The 19,728-nt window shown below is 45.7% G+C and overlaps 1 protein-coding gene across 1 annotated transcript; it reads left to right on the forward strand.

Annotated features, from left to right (window-relative positions):
* Positions 1–383: 383 nt before the first annotated feature.
* On the forward strand, positions 384–17,322 carry SMO (smoothened, frizzled class receptor). The gene is made up of 12 exons (XM_069087193.1): positions 384–1,110; positions 6,017–6,222; positions 7,633–7,842; positions 8,671–8,843; positions 9,308–9,527; positions 9,616–9,739; positions 11,011–11,103; positions 12,074–12,182; positions 13,072–13,257; positions 13,768–13,916; positions 14,723–14,857; positions 15,499–17,322. The coding sequence occupies exons 1-12, from the start codon at positions 783–785 to the stop codon at positions 15,921–15,923; spliced, it is 2,358 nt and encodes a 785-aa protein (XP_068943294.1). The 5' UTR covers positions 384–782; the 3' UTR covers positions 15,924–17,322.
* Positions 17,323–19,728: the final 2,406 nt, after the last annotated feature.

Raw genomic sequence — 19,728 nt, forward strand, 5'->3', positions numbered from 1 at the left:
ATCTAACCCTACCCTCCGGCTCCATCCAATTGCTAAGAAAGAAATCTGTGAAGCATCTCCTACCTCTCCAACCCTGTTGTTTGGAGCGGGCTGCTGGGAGAGTAGTCTGATTCCCCTTTTCCCGGCCCCCGAGACGGCGGAGCTACCCCTGCCCCTCCCCTCTTCTCCATCTTCTTCCCTCCCCTCACTCCGTCCGTCCCTCCCCCCCGGCTGCTAGTTAAGGGGGGCCGGGCTTGGCTTACTGCGGCCCGTGCATTCCTGAGAGCCGAGCAAGGGCAACAAAGGAGCCGGGGAGCCGGCGGGGCTAGCTTGGGGTGCATTGGGGTGCTCAGAGGGGCAAGGCTACGGCTTTGTCGTTGGAGGGCGGGGGCGGAGTCGGGGGGGGGCGGGAATTGTCTAGAATTTACAACCCACGCACTGCAGTGTTTGCTGGGCGCGCTGGAGGCTTTTATTGTGGGAGGGGGAATGGGATCGAGGATTGGGGGCCCGGCATACTCCAGGGGCTGAAGTAGACTTGGGGAGCAAGGCAGAGGGGTGGGGGCCCTACATTGGGGCCCGGGCCGCAGCCACCCCAACCATGGGCCACCAGCTACAAAGTTTGCAAAGTTGGGCGCGGAGGGGTCGGGGCGCGGGCGGCGTCCAGGGGGGACCGGAGCGGGTCTCAGGGAACTCCCGGGAAGTCTGAGCGGCGCCCCCGGGACATTGGGTGCTTGTGTGAGCTGCCGGGGGGTTCAGGGAGGGAGGGGGCTGTCTCTCTTTCTGCTGAGTTGGCGGGTTTGGCCATGGCCGCGGCTCGGCCCGTGCGGGGGCCGTCGCTCCAGCTACTGGGGCTGAAGCTGCTGCTGCTGTTGCTGCTGCTAGGGGGCCCGGGCCAGGGGGCGGCTCTGAGCGGGAACAGGACCGGGCCTGGACCCTGGAGCGGGAGAGCGAGTGGGGCCGAGACTGGCCCGCCCCCCCTGTTGAGCCACTGCGGCCGGGCAGCCCCTTGTGAGACGCTGCGTTACAACGTGTGCCTGGGCTCGGCGCTGCCATACGAGGCCACCTCCACGCTGCTGGCCGGGGATTCGGGCTCCCAGGAGGAGGCGCACAGCAAGCTCGTGCTCTGGTCCGGTAAGGGCTTGCAGCGTAGGTCGGAGGGCCATTTTGGGGGTGATGAGATCCTAGTGTTGGGGCCCCAGGAGAAGGGATTGTGGTGGTGAGATTGTGTGTGACTGTACGAGAGAGCTTTAGTATTGAGGTCCCATTGCATGCAGGATGCAACAAATGCGGGGGGAGGGGGTGGGAGGGCTCATAGAGGAGCCTGAAGTAACTTGTGTGCATTAGACGTTGAATAGATGTTTTTTAATTGAAATGAAGAGGCAGGTTACAAGGGGCCTATGTAGATTTGGGGGACAAATGATGCTAGAGGAGTTGGGAAATGGGGTAAAAACCATAGGGAAGTTAATACCTTAAGAAGGATCCAGGTCAATGTCGCCCCCAAGTTCTTTCCCTTATAGATGGAGGACTCAGGGTTACAGTGATGCAGAGTAAGTGACAAGAGATAAGATCAGTTACTGAGGGATGGAAGGGAAAGGAAGAGGACAGGAGGAGACTTATTCATTTGGAAAGGGAATGTGAAGGAAAGAATATTGTTAAGGGATAGGTATATGGGGAGTAAAACCCAGGAAGAGGTAGCTGAAGATTAAGTCAAAAAGAGCCAGAAGGTTTGGAGATTTTTGATTCGGTGGTCAGTCTGATGAGTTGTGCCTTCTTCCACTCCCCCCTTCCCCACTTTGGTTCAGCTTCAGGTTAGATAGGCAAGGATCTTTCATCTGAGTTTTCTCATCTAGAAAATAGGGACTGTGATATTGTCCTGAGACTGGGAAAGAGCAAAAATAAAACCAGGAGGCTTTATGAGCTGTTTTTACCATTCTAGGCCTGGGAATCCTTAGGTTGGAAAGGACTTTCATAGTATACCTCATTAGATTTTTTTGAGCTCATAGATGATTTGATAGGAAATGAGAAGCACTAAAAACATGGTAGAATGGACCCAAATAGGTCCTTCATTATCAATCTTTTTTTAAAAAAGGATCCCCTAACTCCTGGCCTACTACCTTAGTAGCTGATGGTTGTAGAGGAATAGTATCTTTCTGAAATTCTCACAGAACTCTGACTGGGCTTATTCCCCTGGGCCTAGGCAGGATAGCAAAAGAAGAAAAAGCCAGAAGCATACATAATATTTGTTCTAGGATCATATATTTAGAACTGGAAGAGACCTTAGAGATCATTTAATCCAGGGGTTCTTAACCTGGGATCAGTGGACTCAAGTCCATGGACAGATTTCAGGATGTCTTTGAACTTGGATGAAGGAAAAAAAAAGAGACATCCTTAGTTTTACTAACATCTAACTTAAACTCATCATTTCCCTAAGTTATTTTAGAACATCATTCTTGAGAAGAGGTCCATGCCACATATAAAAATGGTCAAGAAACACTGGCTTGACCCAGTTCCCTCATTTTACAGATTGTAGAAACTGAGACTCATTCAAATTAAGTGAGTTGCCCAAGGGCACTGACTGTTGGAGAACCCAGTCTTCTGACCCTCCATCCAATACTGTCTAATAAACCACACTGCTCTTTTGTAGCATACTTGGTATATCCAATAGCCTAGATGTATCTTTAGCAAGTATAGTAACTCATACTTCTGATAGAGAAGTTTTAAAATGTAATATTGTCTGTGTTTATTATAGCGTGCTATAATAATATAACTCTGATTCCAAGGTGATGCAACCTCTCTGGAGCCAGACAGGATAGGTCGACAGGGGTGAAGAGTGAACAGAGTTAGACAACAGTGATTTGGGTCCCTGTTGGGAACCTTTGCTCTGAACAGTCCCTGTGGGACGGAGAATATTGCAATAGACAGCTTAGTGTAGAAGAAACACTGGCTGGAGAGTGGGACAGGGTTTCTCTATCCTTCCTAAGATAAATTATTGTGGGCAAGCTACTTAACCTCTGAATTTCACTTTCTTCCTCATTGAAAATAGGGATAAGAGCTTTAGTGCCTACTTCCCAGGGCCTGTTGTGAGGATCAAATGAAATAAAGCAGATGCTTTGCAAATACCTTTTAAAGCTAGACTATTTAATGGCAACTGTTATTACTAATGAAAAATGGAAGAAGGTGTGTACCAGGTGCAAAAATCATTATATGCATTTCTGATGAGTCAGGGTCAAGGAAATAGACCCAGATGCTAAGCACCCAGTTACTTCAGCTCACCTTGAAATTCTTTCTTCCTTGACCCACTCTCATCAGCTCAGTCTTTTCAGTTTGTTGGAATGTAGATGATTTGTGTATTATTACCTAGAAGGTAACTGGTAACATGGAGAGCACAACAGGGAAAATATGGGTTGCTTGGACCTCTGGAGTAGATGGGTGGTAGAGTGAAGAAGGTGGACTTCGTCTTTGAGACCCACAGTCAGTTTCATGAGCTGATTTTGGACATTGGTTTGATCTGTCTCAAAGTTGGGATCTTACCCAAGAGTAGGGCATAGTCAGTAAGGTCCACCAAACCCTGGAGATGTTTGTGTAGAGTCTTAGCCATCCCAGGAGACTGTACATAACTTAGGCTGCTTTCCCTTTAAATGTTTTCCCTGTAAATTCCTTGAGGATAGGAATCATCTACTCTTTACTTTTCATAAAGGCTTCATGGACCCCAACATTACCAAGTGCAGCTGAAAGAGATTTAAAACAATTAATAAAAATACAACAAAATAAGATAATGCTGCATTTCAAAACTAAGTCAATATGCAACCTTACAGGACTCTTTATGCATAGATTAATGACCGTGTTTCTATTTGAATTTGACATCACTGGTTTAGAGGACTGAGTACTGGCAGATGTAGTTGCCCCATTAGATTATAAGCTCCTTGAAGGCAGGTTTTGTTTCTGTATTCCTGGAGCTTAAAACTGTCCCTGGAAAGTTGTTATTATTGTTCATTCATGTCCAACTCTTTGTGACCCTGTTGACCATAAAACACCAACACTATCCATGGGGATTTCTTGACAAAGATACTTGAACCATTTCCTCCTCCAGTAGATTAAGGCAAACAGAAGTTAAGTGACTTGCCCAGGGTCCCACAACTAGTAAGTGTCTGAGGCTGGATTTGTGCTCGGGTCTTCTTGACTCCAGGCCCATCTCTCTATCCACTGAGCCACCTTGCTGCCTCCTCTGCCTGAAAAGTAGCAGATGCTTAGTACATCCTTATTGTTTAGTAGGTGAAGGTAATGAAAAACCTGAAAGATATGAGGGAGCTACTTTTAAGGGAAGTTGGCATTTATCCTATGAAATTTACCAGATCAGTTTAGACCTGAGATTTCCCTTAGATCTTCTGAATTTCTAGACCATACCTTTTTCTAGCTTCTTCCCAATTTAGAGATTCCAATCTGACAGAAAAAGGATGTCTCCTAAGCTTTGTCCTTTCATGAACCAAGCCTAGCTTCCAACCAGCTCCATTTAACAGGCATTTGTTAAATGTCTACTTTGTGCCAAGTCACTCTGATAGGCATTGGGGATACAAAGACATAAATGAAAACAGTCCCTACCCTCAGGGAACTTGGTAGGCGGGCAAAGAAGGCAGGTTCAGGTACAGTTAATGAGCATCATTGTTGCTGGTGCATCAGTGCCCAACACTTCCCCCTACCCTTGCCCCACAAAGCAATCACTCCCATCAATCAATCAATCATCAAGTGTTTATTGAGTGCTTCCTGTATTCTGGGCAATATGCTAAGCCCAAGACATACAAAGAAAGGCAAAACACAATCCCTGCCCTCAAAGAGCTCACCTTCTATTGGATAAGGTCCAGAGAAGAAAAAGGCAGTCTAGTAGAAAAAGTACTGGATTCAGATTCAGAAGACCTGGGTAAAATTCCCAACTCTGCTGCCTTCTGCCTGTGTGACTTTGGGTAAGTCACCTCACTTCTCTGGACCTCAGTTCCTTGTATGTAAATTGAGGGCCTTCCAGCCCTAAACCTACAACCCTAAGACCTTATAAGATGGAAGTTACCCCATTATTTGTTTGGGGTTAGGAGGTGGAAAGGAGTGATTTTGATATGTAGAGGCCAGTGTCATTCAGGGGATGGAGGAAGCTTTTTAGGATGTTACCTCTCAGGGAGCCTGAGATCATGATGCCTTTGAGCTCTGCACAGCTCCTTTTGGGTCATCAAAATCTGCACAAGGTATATGCTTTGGAGATACTCTTGTAAGGATAACTGTTAGCCTATTGGGTTAGATCCCTCAATGCCCACAATGTTCTTCAGGGGTGGTAATAGGGATCCTTTCACAAATATTGAAATATTCACACCCCATTTAATCATTTCACCCTGGACTCCAAAATCCCAAGTGTTATCCCTGATACAACTGACTCTGGAAGAGGCTATTGAGGAAGTTGGGATGGATGAGGAGGGGCTGCTTTGGGGCAGAGCAGGAGAAAATGGGCTGGGCCAGCAGGGGTGATGGGGCGGGCTGGGTGGAGAGTTCCAGTTGCCTGTTTCTGGCACCTTTCTTCCTGCTGACATGCACAGAGTCTCCTCTGTTTTTCTCCATCTGACTTCCTGTTTCTTCTCTCTCTGGCCACGGAGTACCTGGCTCCTCTGACCACCTCTTCCTATGCTCCCACCTCCTCTCTGTTTCACCTCAGCTTGGTAAGGGGGAATGAGGGTTCTGGGGGTTTTAGCAATTGGAAGAGGCCTCTGGGGTCTCTTGAAATAGCAGAATGCACCATTGTGTGAAGGGGGTGGGGGTCTCTTGCCTAGCTGTCTCAGGTTTCCCCCTTTCCACTAATTATGGCTGTGAAAGGCCTCAAGATCACTAGTACAGTCTGTTATCCTGACTTGATGCCTCAGACCACAACTGGTCCACAGTATTACAATGAGAGATGCCCTAAGTGGGGCACAGTGGGGGTATATGGAATACTGTCTTGAATCAGAGGGGAGGGAGGGTCTCTTCACTGCCCTGTTTGTCCTCACTGCTTCCTTCATCCCAGGCCTTCGGAATGCTCCCCGATGCTGGGCAGTGATCCAGCCCCTGCTCTGTGCTGTCTACATGCCCAAGTGTGAGAATGATCGGGTGGAGCTACCCAGCCGAACCCTGTGCCAGGCCACTCGGGGACCCTGTGCTATTGTGGAGAGGGAACGGGGTTGGCCTGACTTCCTGAAATGCACCCCAGACTACTTTCCAGAAGGCTGTCCAGTAAGTGAAGACCAAGGGACTCCGAATTTGACAGGACGCTAGGTGTAGCAGGTGTAGGGAAGAGATCCAGGGTGACTAGGATGGGGGATAAGGGGGCCAGGCTGCCTTATCTTTCATGGTATGATTATCCCTTCAACATCACAAGGGTTAAGGGTTCAGCAGATCCATGATCTAGAAAATATGCGTAAAATTTTTTGACCCTCCAAACCAGAGAAGATCTGAATTATGGTATTAAAAGATAAAATATTTTGATATTATACATATATTTTATGCATTTCTGAGTTTCTAAACTTTTTTGTGTCATCTGCTGGCCTTCACATGTTGTTTGCAGCTTCCACAAAACTCCCAAAAAACTCCCATTTAATTTCTTATTAATTAAGAATTCTGACCTTCAATATATTGAAACCCTGATGGGGAAAGTCTCAATGTGGAAAGGATACCTATACTCTTATTCTATAACCAGGAAGTCAACAAATATAAGCACCAAATAATCAGACAAAATTAGCTTGGATCATTTTACAACATGTCAGCCAAGTGGACTTCCAACTTTTGCTTTAAGACCTCAAATGCCTATTACATTTTTGGGTGGGTCTAATCCCCTCCCCCCTCCCCCCCCCCGGCAATCTGTAAATCATGGAGCCCAACTGCAGTATTAGACCATGACAGGATACATCAACTTGTGGTCATATTACTATGTTTGAGAAGAAGCAAGATAGGACAACAGGAAAACTTCTGAGCTGAGGATGAACTGGTCAGCCAGGCCGTAATTGGTGCTGGGTGGTGCAGTGGATATGTCACTTGACCATGAGTCAAGAAGTCCCAAGTTTGAATCCTGCATCAGACACTTTGTAGCCCAGTACAAATCACTTAACCTTTCTTCACCCCAATTCCTTCGTCTGGAAAGTAGAAATGATAAAAGCACCTCAGAGAGTGGCTTTCGGTATCAGATGAGGTAACATGTTAAAGCATTTTACCAGCCTTATAGCTCAATATAAATGCTAGCTATTGTTGTCAGTATTGGTATTATTGGAAGGGATTCCTTGGCCAGGAGTCTAGAATGGAAGCCATCACTACCCTGACACTTGTGCTTAGTCAATGGAGTCTAGAGAAACAGATGTAAAATAACAGCTAAATAATGCATGCTACGTAACAGAATTTGACCAAGTGCTAAGTCTGTGAAATAGATTAAATGAAATAATACATATTATTATAAATATAAATTTCCATATGGTATAACAATTTTACATATGATACAGATTAATTGGCATTGTTAAACATATACGACATATATATATATATATATAAATGCAAATGCATATACATTATTATACATACAAATTATTCCTGACCACCTTTTTCCCCGTTTGTATTCTCTTCTTCCCATCTTACCCTCTCTGATGATATTTCTAGAATGAGGTGCAAAACATCAAGTTCAACAGTTCGGGACAATGTGAGTCACCCTTGGTACGCACAGATAACCCTAACAGCTGGTACGAGGACGTGGAAGGCTGCGGTATTCAGTGCCAGAACCCACTCTTCACAGAGGCTGAACACCAGGACATGCACAGCTATATCGCTACCTTTGGCGCTGTCACTGGCCTCTGCACTCTCTTTACCCTGGTCAGCACGGGGGACTGGGCAGGGAGGAGGAGGGCAGCACCCTAGGTCATAAATATGGGAGGCCCCGGGAGGTGAAGAGGCCCCCAAGGATGGAGGAGTTCCATTCAGTTCAATTCAACAAGCATTGAGCATCTTCTATGGGCAAGGCATTGTCCTAGGCCCTGGAGATTCAAAGACAAGAACAAAAAAATCGGTCCTGATCCTTAAGAAGCTTTTATTATCTTGGGGCTGGGGAGGGGCAGAGATACAATATTAAGTAAGTACAAAGTATAAAAGCAAATACAAAGTAATTTCTAGTGGAGGGGAGTGAGAACAGTAGCAAATGAGTGCACAGAGGCCCATGGGAGTAGGCACCTTAGTTTAGCCTTGAAGTGAGGAAGGAAAGCATTCCAGGCATGGAGCACAGCCTGGGCAAAGGCAGGGAGAGGGAGAAGCTTTGAGTGTGATGTGGACAGAGGTGTGTGTATGGTCAGGGGTTAAAGGCAAGAGAACATTAGGATACTAGATTTATGGAGAGCAGAAGGGGGCTTAATAGGAGAACATTCACTTCTGAGGGAAGTACCTAGGGCAGGGATGGGGAACCTGCAGTCGTAAGGCCACATGTGGCCTAGGTGCTTAAGTGTGGCCTTTAGACGGAATCCAAATTTTACAGAACAGATCCTGGCCTTCAGATGTTCTGTAAAATTGGATTCAAGCAAAAGGTCACACTTAAGGACCTGGAAGGCCGCAGGTTCCTCACCCCTGCCCTAGGGGATGAGTGGCAGCTGGGAGCCCATGGGGTAGGTAGACCACACAGTGCCCCCTGAATGTGCCATTTCTTACCCATAGGCCACATTTGTTGCTGACTGGAAGAATTCGAACCGCTACCCTGCTGTCATCCTCTTTTATGTCAATGCTTGTTTCTTTGTGGGCAGCATTGGCTGGCTGGCCCAGTTCATGGATGGTGCCCGCCGGGAAATTGTTTGCAGAGCTGATGGTACCATGCGGCTAGGGGAGCCCACGTAGGTGCCTAGGGAAACTAAAGGTGTGTGGGGGGGTATCATGTGTCTGAGGGAGGCCATGTAGGTTCCCAGGGAAACTAAAGGTAAGGGTTACCATGTGTCTGAGGGAGCCCACGTAGGTGCCCCAGGAAACTGAAGGTGGGGGAAGGAAGTTTGGGAGAGGTTAGCATATTCCAGTCTTCTCACCAAGAAAGCATCAGCTTAGAAGTAGAAAATAAAGACCAGTGTATACTTCGGATCCAAGCCCTTGGGACCAGAGCATAGCTCATGTCCCTTCAACCCCAACCCTTTCCAGCCCGCATCCCCTGTCACCTTGAAGTCAGGTCCTCTCTAGCATAATCAGGTGTTGTTCTGATAGAGTCATTATGAGCTTGGCCTGCTGAGTTAGGGACATTTTAGGGATTTGGTGGGGGAAGAGAACAGTAGGACAGACTACTCTAGTGACTCCATACCTGTCCCTACAGCTCCAATGAAACCCTGTCCTGTGTTATCATCTTCGTCATCGTATACTATGCGCTAATGGCAGGCGTGGTCTGGTTTGTGGTGCTCACCTATGCTTGGCACACCTCCTTCAAGGCTCTGGGCACCACCTACCAGCCTCTTTCTGGCAAGACCTCCTACTTCCACCTGCTCACCTGGTCACTGCCCTTTGTTCTCACGGTGGCCATTCTTGCTGTGGCCCAGGTACAGGGTCCAGAGGCTAAGGGAGGGGATGGGGAAGGGTGAGGCGTTATGTGACCAACTGTCTTCTCCAACTCCCCTCCCACTTTAGGTGGATGGGGACTCAGTGAGTGGCATCTGTTTCGTGGGCTACAAGAACTATCGTTATCGAGCTGGCTTTGTGTTGGCCCCTATTGGTCTGGTGCTTATTGTTGGGGGCTATTTCCTCATTCGAGGTGAGTGGGAGGCCCAGGATCAGTCAACAAATATTTATTAAACTAGGGCATTAGCTTTATTTATTTATTTATTAGGCATTTAGCTTTATTAAATTAAGCATTAGCCTACATATGGTATAGTGTTTCTGGTCTTGCAAAGTAATTTGTTGCTGGGTGTGGTAGCCCACACCAGTAATCCCTGATGTTGGGGAAGGCTAAAGCAGGTGGATCACTAGTGTTCAGGAGTTCTGCACTACAGTGGGGCTAATGCCCATCAGGTATCCACACTAAGTCTGGCACCAATATGGTGGGCCCTTGGGAACAGAGGACCAGTAGGATGCCTAAGAAGGGACATACTGGCACAGAATGGGAAAAAAAGAGCAAGCCTAAGCTTCCATGCTTCTCAGAATTGGGATAGGGGCCATAACCAGCCACTGCACTCCCAGTCTGGGCATGATACAGAGACCCAGTCTCAAAAACAACAACATTAAAAGTACTTTAGGATTCTTATCAAAATCTTATGATGCAACTCCTATAAGTATCATTATCCCTACTTTATAGATGAGGAAACTGAAACTCAGGTTAGGTTACTTGGTCATGGTCAGATAGCCAGTAAATTTTAGGGACAAGATTCAAACCCAGGGCTCTCTTAATTTTAAACTCCACACACCTTTCTTCACATATTGTGCTACTTGTCCAAGAAAAACCTTCTCAATTCTGCAGCCTTAACCATGAGCAATCTTGGGCCCATCCTGTTGCCCCACTGTATGCATATATACCCTAACCTCTCAATTTTCCACCTCACTTGTGTGCCTTTCATCCCCTCTCCAACAGGACATAAATGCAATGTCTGTTGATGATCCCTGTTTCAGACTTTCACCCCCAAATGTATCCTGTTTTCCACTAAGTTCTTATTTTTGTTTTGTTCTCTTTCTATAAATCAATTTACACTCTTCCTCTTCACTTTCACATGTGCCTCCTTGAGATCTCCATTTATTCTGTATTCTCTAGAATTAACTTGACCTGTCAGCATTAGTTAAAAGTGACTGGTCTGAGATTGGACCTTTCTTTCCCCTTGCATTGGCTTCTCAGCAGCCCTGATTTGTCCTGTTCCTGGTGTCTCATTCCTCTGTAAAGTTTTGAGTGTCTTTAAATTTCCACTGTTTCCAAGCTGAAAGTCAGCACAAAGATGACTACCCCTGGTTGGTTTGGTATCATACACATGTCTCCTTCTCTATGGGATTCCCCTGGCTGATAACCTTTGAAGTGTTTTTTTTTTCTTTTCTTTTTAGGAGTTATGACTCTCTTCTCTATCAAAAGCAATCACCCTGGGTTACTGAGTGAGAAAGCAGCCAGCAAGATCAATGAGACCATGCTGCGCTTGGGTGAGTGGGGCTGTTCTGTAACACCTGTCAATCCCTCCATTTAATTCAATTTAGTTTAATTTGTATTTATTAAGTGCCCAGTATATATACATGACATTCTGCTAGGATACAAAGAGAAAATGACCAATAGCCCTTGCCCTCAAGGAGCTTACATTTGACAGCAAGGTAGTACAGAAAACAGAGTGATAGACTTGAAGTCAAGAAGACCTCTAATCACTGAGTTGTATCACTGTAGGACCATAGATCAGTCATTTACTCTGTCTCAGACTCAGTCTTCTCATCTGTGATAATAACAGCACCTAGTTCCTGGGGTTATTTCAAGGATCAGATGAGTAGTGTGAGTGTGAGAGACACTTTACAAACCTTAAAGTGCCATATAAATGCTATTATTATTACATTTCACTTTTCCCTTTATACTCCACTCTTACAAAGATGGAAGAAAAGCAATGACAGATGGATTTCAGAGAAGGGCTCTTAGAGGTGCCATCAGGGGCATACTATCTGTACTGTGACTCTGACAGAAGTGAACAGAGACCAAGGAGTGGGAGAATTCAGGCACACAGTACATTCCTAGGTACTTCCCATTCACCTGAAGTGGAAGGGAAGTTGGAGAAGATATTGGGTCATGTGAGACCCTCCATGTCCACAACTTCTTCCTTAGTCTCAGGCTACAATGAGAGCAATGTTTTAGTCAGTGCTGTTCTCTAGGCTGTTCCATCAGTTGGAACCATTTCTCTTGACTTTCTGTTCAAACAAACTAGATTCAATTCCACTAGAACATAGTCTAGTACTGAACCTAGTTTGACTACCTTCTAGTAGTCTAATCAACCTAGTTTATTAACACTTGAGAAGCAGCTGCCTTTAGACTCCATATGGGGCAAGTTTCCTGGTAGTGGGATCTAATCTGCCCAGCAAGAACATCACCAATTTGGGGATGGAGTAATGGGGTAACACCTCTGCTCCCCCATAGGCATTTTTGGCTTTCTAGCCTTTGGCTTTGTGCTCATCACCTTCAGCTGCCATTTCTATGACTTCTTCAATCAGGCCGAGTGGGAGCGCAGCTTCCGGGACTATGTACTGTGAGTATGGGACTGGGCCTCTGGAAGGGGAATGAGGGTGGAGCCAGAGTTGCCATAGAGATGGTCCTGGGTCTGGCAGTACAGGAGGAAATTTTTGCAGCCTCTGAACCAAACAGGAGCCAGCACTGGCTGATTTTGTTCCTCAGGTCGGATCTATTCTGTCTAATACCTGTGCCTAACCATGTCTCCTCGGGTGCCTCAAAGTCCCTTGATGTTATCTGGTTGTTAAGGATTCCTTCAAGGCCAGGCTCAAAGCTCCCTGTTACTCTGACTAGCTTATCTCTAAGGTCTCCGTCAGCTTTAAGTCCCGTGAGTCTGTTTGTCCATCGGCCCTCATGTCCTCAATTTGGGGCTCAGAACTATGTTTTGTACTTGTTAGCATGGTTTTTGTGATCATTAGCAAATTATTTCATGCCTTCCCTTCTCTAATTATGCTATAAATTGGCCGTAGGAAGTGGATCTTCTGGATTTTGTGAATTCCCTCCTAGCAACTAGTATCAGCTTCTGTGCATAGCAGTTAATTTGTTATTAAACTTGGAGATGTATTTAAAGGGCCATCAATCTGAAATATTTGTAAGAGCTTTCCCTGCATTTACTAGAGTCATATGAATGATGGATCTGAGAGCAGGAAGCATGAGTTGCTTCTGAGCTAGAGGACAGTACCATTGCCATAGGTGACATTTAACATTTTTATTAAAGTAGATACCTGCACATGTTCTGATTTTTCAGACCAAATTTTTTTCTGGCCCTGGAGTGAAAGTCTTCACTTATTTATGAGGCCAGTTTAAAGGATTGGAGTGAACTTTTGGAAATACTGGGATGTTGAATATATGAGGGGGTCTGCTTAGTCATGTCCTTCACCCTGTCCCTCATCCCTCACCACACATAGGTGCCAAGCCAACGTGACTATCGGGCTACCTACCAAGAAGCCTATTACTGATTGTGAGATCAAGAACCGTCCTAGCCTCTTGGTGGAAAAGATCAACTTGTTTGCCATGTTTGGAACTGGTATTGCCATGAGCACTTGGGTCTGGACAAAGGCTACTCTACTCATCTGGAGACGTACCTGGTGCAGGTAGGGCCAGCTCAGGGACTTCTTAGAGTCTTGGCTTTCCTGTCTTATATTTTCTGTTTTCTCAGCCTCTCTCCAGCTGTAGTCCTCAGTTGCCCCAGCTGTCATTTAAAGAAATGGGCTGGGGAAGGCCAGGCCTAGTTTCCTTGTGCTTACAGGTGTCTCCTGGTGACACTAGGTGCTCCTGACTACCTGATTCATTCCCAGCATGGTGGAAGTCTCCCATTTTGAGTAAGAAGTTGTTTAAATTTGGAGAACCCAGCATTCTTCTCTTCTCTTCTCTTTGTTGTTGGGAAGACCTTTTTTCTTTGGAATCTATGATAGTTGAGAGAATTTAGGTCATCCGGAAGCTATCTTATCACCCCTTGAGAACTGTAATGTTTGTGCTTAGACTGTTCTTTAGGAAAAGTATAACAGGAGAGTCAAAGTGGAGTGGTCAATTACTATTCTTCTTTTAAAAATATTGAGGGAAATCTATTCCCTGCCCCCTGTCACAAACTCTTTTCCTAACAGATTGACTGGGCAAAGTGATGATGAACCCAAACGAATCAAGAAAAGCAAGATGATTGCCAAGGCTTTCTCTAAGCGGAGGGAATTACTACAGAATCCGGGTCAGGAGCTCTCATTCAGCATGCATACGGTGTCCCACGATGGGCCTGTAGGTAAGGCTCTGGTCCATTCCCAGCCCCAACAGAGCATGGCATGGAGACATGGGCTGATCCTTAGCTATGGGAAATGAGAGTATTGTTCCATCTCCTCTTTTTCTCTTGCCCTCTTTCTTCTTTCCTTCTTCCTTCTCCTCCTCCTCCTCTTCCCTTATGTCTGTCTTTTTCCTTTTGACAGGGTAATTTGGCTTCTGTGCTGGTCCTTTGGGATCCCATTTGCTGAAGTCAGACAGGGTTTGGGACACTTTGTTCTTCTCTATGACAGCATTGTATAGCGTACATATAGATAAAGATCTGACCTCAAGGGCAGCTAGGTGGCGCAGTGAATAGAACACCAGCCCTGGAGTCAGGAGGACCTGAGTTTAAATCTGGCCTCAGACACTTAACACAAAAAACTAGACATGTGGCCTTGGGCAAGTCACTTAACCCCAATTGCCCTACCTTCCCCCCCTCCAAAAAGCAAAAAAAAAAAAAAAAGATCTGACCTCAGTCTAGAGGGGCTAGGTTCCAGTACTGCCTCTGACAAATTCTAACTATGAGCCTGGGCAAATCACTTAGCCTCCCAGTGCCCCTAGACAACTCTCAAAGACTCTTAAGATGCATAGTATGTACTGCTCTGCATTATTAGAAGGAAGGAGTTTCCTTACCCAAGATTCTACATCAATGAAATCATGGTGCAAAACAAAACTTTCTCTGTGTTATAGAAGTAATGGCTGAAGGTAACTGGCACTGAGAAAGAAAGGGGTTTCAGGGTAAGCCCATGATGATGTTCTTTAACAGTTCTTCTTTTTTCTTTTTCATAGCGGGTTTGGCCTTTGATCTCAATGAGCCTTCAGCCGATGTCTCCTCTGCCTGGGCTCAACACGTCACCAAAATGGTGGCTCGAAGGGGAGCTATCTTGCCCCAGGATGTGTCTGTCACTCCCGTAGGAACTCCAGGTATGAGGGGCAGAGACTGGGTGGGAGACAGAAAAGGAGACCATGTGTTATAGGAGATGCTTCAGGGCAGAGGCTCTTGACCCTTTTTGGTTCAATGGATCCCTTTGGCAATATGGTGAAATCTACAGATCCCTTGTCAGAATCATGTTTTTAAATGCATAAAATAAAACACATGGAATTACAGTGGAAACTAATTATATCGAAATATAGTTATTAAAATTTAAAGTTTGCATATTCCAGGTTAAGAACCTTTGCTCTTCAAGGGATAGTAATAACGTGGAAAAAAAACAATGAACTAGGAATGGTGAGATCTGGGTATTCGTTTTGACTGCTATTTTGTTTTGTGACCTTGAGCTTAATTTCTCTGGGACTTCGTTTGTTCATTTGTAAAATAAGGGGGTTAAACTAGATGAATCGTAAGATGCTTTCCAGAGCTAAACTTGATGGAGTCTGGTGGAACCAGAGCCTAAGGCTAGTAGGATTGGGAGATCATGAGGACAAAACTGTAGGTCCTAGGGCTGGGAGAGCAGGTGGTCTAGGGTGAATGATAGGAGGTGGGAAGAGCCAAGGGAAGGAGTTAGTTCCATAGTACCCTATAGTATGGCTAAATAACGTCAAGTTGTCTTTCTCCTTTCTCCTAGTACCCCCAGAAGAACAAGCTAACAAGTGGCTGGTTGAGGCAGAGATCTCCCCAGAGCTGCAGAAACGCCTGGGAAGGAAAAAGAAGAGAAGGAAGAGGAAGAAAGAGGTGTGCCCTCTGGCACCACCCACGGAGCTTTGCCATCCTGTACCCGCACCTAGTGCAGTGCCCCGCCTGCCTCAGCTGCCCCGGCAGAAGTGCCTGGTGGCAGGGGCCTGGGGAACAGCGGAGACGCATCGACATGGAGCTTGGACCCTCGTCTCCAACCCTCTCTGTCCAGAGCCAAATTCACTCCAGGATCCATTTCTACCCACTGCACCAGGCCCTGCAGCCTGGGCTCAAGGTCGTCGGCCTTGTCTAGCCCCCATTCATTCCCGTACCAATTTGATGGAGGCTGAGTTACTGGATGCTGATTCTGATTTCTGAATCTTTGAGAGCAGGACCTAGGTAGAGGGTGGGGGTGGCTGGCAAGTGGGAAGAAGTAAACTCTGGTTCCCTGACCACATCAGGCCAGGGCCAGGAATAGGCAGCTTTTCTCCCTTCCCTTTTGCCTGCTCCCCAAGGCATCTCCTATTCCCAGAGACCCCAAAGGCCCAGTGCCCTCCCAAGGGAGTTATTATCTCTGGCCTAGGCTAGCAAGACTGTGGGAAAGAGCCCTGGCCAGCTGGATTTCCATGGCGGAACTGCTCTGCTTCTCAAAACTGCCTAGTGGGGTTTTCTTCAGGGCAGAGATCAATAGCTAAAGGCCATTGTTTCCCTCTCAGCCAAGCAGGAATTGGGTAGAGGAAAAACAGTGCTTGAAAGAGGGATGATAATACATTGTGCCTGGTATGTTGGCAGTAGAGGTACCAAGCAGGAAAAAGGTAATGGTGCCTAGAGAGCTAGGCCTAAGAAGGAAACAGAGCCTTTATAACATAAGCCCCGGTGAGGGACCCTCCAGTCTCAAGCAGAGACAAAACCCTGCACAGTGGCCTTCAGACAAGAAAGCCGAAGCTAGGAATGATAGTATTTGCCCAATTTTTGTCCTGATCTTTTGTCTGAAATGGGGCAGGAATTCTCTTCTTTCCTTTGTAGGCATGGAATGGGGAAGAGGGTTAATGGCCCAATTCCTGTAAAAACCAGTGTCCTTTAGCAAAGGCCCCACAGGTCCTACTGATGACCTGTAATTTAACCTGTTCTCCCCCATCTTTTCCCTACCCTTCTATTCCTTCCACATGAATTCATTCTTATCTCCTCTTTGAATTGTGTTGTCTTTTTTCCCCTCCCTGTTATATTTGTTTAGCACTCAGAGCTCAATTCTGAAGCTCTGGGTAGTCACCTCTTTACCCTTTACTTGTAGTCCCCATCTCCAGGAGAGACATTGGTTCAGTATTGGGGTCTCAAGCTGAGTATAAACATTCAATCAAGAAGGGAAGTGGTGGGTTATCCATTATGCCTCCATTGAACAGATACCATCTCCTCATTTGGCCTATCTCTTGAGAAGTAGAGCCATTATTCTGAGGGTCTACTATGGGAGAACTAAAACAGAAGGGCAGACTTTGCCCTTCCCATTGACACAACCTGAGTCTGGGTGTTTATCTCCCTTGGTTGGTTGTTGTCCTTCATTCTCGAAGAGGACCAAAATGACATCACTATGCTAGAGTCCAGTTACAGTGTGTCTGACTGTAACTGTTTTAATCTATGGTACCATTTCTTCCCATTCCCCATCTACCCTCTTCCCAAAAGTCAGGCAGCAGAAAGCCTTTGAAACTTGTTGGGTTCTAGGCCAGGGGCATGGGGATTTGGGTGAAGGAATATAAATAGCCAATAAAAGATTTTGTACAAATTCTTACCTTGCTTATTTTCCTTAATGCCTCTGCCTTGGGCTTCATATTTTTACCTGCCACTGACCACCACAATATTCGAATCCTATTGTCTGTCGAGACCATTTCTTTTTTTTTTTTTTAAAGCAATTGGGGTTAAGTAACTTGCCCAAGGTTACATGGCCAGTGTCAAGACCATTTCTTGACCTAAGTTCATGGTGTTCATGAGGCTAACTTGCCATTTAGATTTCCACAAATACAAGTTTTCCCATGGCACCGAGTCCCAAAGCCTAGTTGATTGCCTCAAAAACACCCGAGGCAGCTAGGTAGTAGAGTGAATAGAGCACCAGCCTTGGAGTCAGGAGGACCTGAGTTCAAATCCAGCCTCAGACACTTAACACTAGCTGTGTGACCCTGGACAAGTCACTTAACCCCAGTTGCTCTGCTCTCCCCCCACCAAAAAAGAAGACAAAAACATACTCTTCATAAGGTTGCCTTAGCAAAAGAATGGAGGGCTCAGGGCTTCTTATCCCCACTTTGCTGAAAACAGTGCCTAGTACATGGTGCTTAATATATCTTTCTTGCCTATAAGAATCATTTTGAAGAAGTAGTACCAATTACTGATAAGAATAAGTCTGTACATAAGTTGTATGCCTTACTATGCTATTCCTGTCTGGGGGACTATCTGAACACCTGGACTAAATGCCTTCTCAGCTGCCAATCCTCAGATGTCTGGTTGTTGGTACACAGATCTCACTGAGAGAACACCTAAGACAGAGATTGTTAACCCTGGTAAAGCTATGGACCCCTCTTCAAAATATTTTTAAGTAAATAAGGCAAAATACAGTCTGAGACTGTTATATCACTTGAGTTGGAGAGCTTTGAGCTTCAGTGGAGCTAACGCCAGTCAGGTGTCCATTTAGCCCAGCACCAACATGGTGAGTGCCTGGTATCAGGCACAGTGGGCTGCCTAAGGATGGAAGAACCCACACAGAGCAGGGTCAAAGCTGTATCAATCAGCAGTGATGTTGGTCAGTGAGTGGCTATGTGACTTGGAAAGACCTAGGGGAGATGGGAAGACCTGGTACAAAAAATGAACAAAAACCAATCACCAAACAACAAAAACCTAAAATACATAGGATTAAAAAAGAAACCAGTTGTATTAAGTAGATACCAAAACATGTTTCTGAAACATTTCACAGACCCCAGGATGAGAACCTCTGTGCTAAGATACACAGGCTATAGTTTTCAAAAAGGAAACATTAATACAGGCAGTATGGGGGATACTCACAAACCTAAATTCTTGAAATGTAGCATTTATCCACAAATCTCAAGTAATGGGATACCCATGGAGGGAACTTAGAAGTATTGGTAAACTTGGAGCAGGCTGTAGAGGATGAGGACTTGGCAAAGTTGTGAAAAAAGTTTGCAGGAATACTGCATCAGGGAAGGTAGAGAGGGACCCAGCCTGTTCCCCACTATGAGGTTCCCTGTAGGCAGCATATAAAAGCAGGAAAATGTGGACCTCTGGTGTTTCCAAATTGTGGCTCTTAACAGGAGGGAGAATTTTGGCAGAGAAGTATGACTATGGAGAAGCTGTGTTTGCCTCTGTGGAGTGTACAGAGAAGTCTCATGCGTCAATCTGTGCTTCAAGCTGTCTGGGGTCTTACGTGTACTTTAGAATAAACCAAAGGGCTGGGCAATAATGATGACCAAAACATCAATGCTAACTGCATTCTAGAATATATCAAGGACTGGGTAATGGTGACCATCACAAGATCAGTGCTAGCTGTGTCCTTGACAACATCCTTTACCTTTAGGAACAGTGTGAGGCAGTAGAAAAAGCATGAAATTTGGAGTCAGGAGGATTGGGTTCAAATCCTGACTCTGCCATGTCAACCTGTGTGATCTCAGGTAAATCATTTTATCTCAAGTTTCCTTGTTTATATAATTAGGGGACTTAACTAAACGACCTTTATAGTTTCTTTTAACTCTAAAGTCCTGTGACCCTATTCTGAACATTTCACTTTTCTTTCCTATGCCAGAAGGTAGGGTGACCCTGATATAAGGGTTAGCAATATGAGCATCAATGATTTTCACAGGGAAAATAAACCCTGCAGCCATACTAATCTAGTCAGTTCTGTTCCATCTTGTATCAGGGCATTCCTCCCAGCTTTCCTGACAGTGAGGTGGAGAGACCATTGCATGTCCTCCTCTCCCTTGCCTCTCAGTTTAGGATATCATATCCTACTTTACAGAGAAAATAGAGGCCATCTGTCATTAGGGTCCCCCTGCCTTCTACTCCACACCTCAGACTGTCTCCTCGTCATCCCCTTTTCTCTCCTTTTTTGCTCCAGTCTTTGATGAAGATGTCTCCCAAATTTTCCTTGCTAAGGACGTATCTTCTAGTTGAGTCCATGATGTCATAC

The sequence above is a fragment of the Petaurus breviceps genome, unplaced genomic scaffold (assembly GCF_028583685.1).
Source record: "Petaurus breviceps papuanus isolate PSGF00001 unplaced genomic scaffold, PetGlider_PUasm1.0 181, whole genome shotgun sequence".
NCBI lineage: Eukaryota > Metazoa > Chordata > Mammalia > Diprotodontia > Petauridae > Petaurus > Petaurus breviceps.

Coding starts and splice junctions, on each gene's coding strand:
- SMO (XM_069087193.1), top strand. CDS start 783: ATGGCCGCGGCTCGGCCCGTGCGGGGGCCGTCGCTCCAGCTACTGGGG. Junction 9,528..9,615: donor CCATTCTTGCTGTGGCCCAG/GTACAGGGTCCA, acceptor CTCCCACTTTAG/GTGGATGGGGACTCAGTGAG. Junction 11,104..12,073: donor TGAGACCATGCTGCGCTTGG/GTGAGTGGGGCT, acceptor GCTCCCCCATAG/GCATTTTTGGCTTTCTAGCC.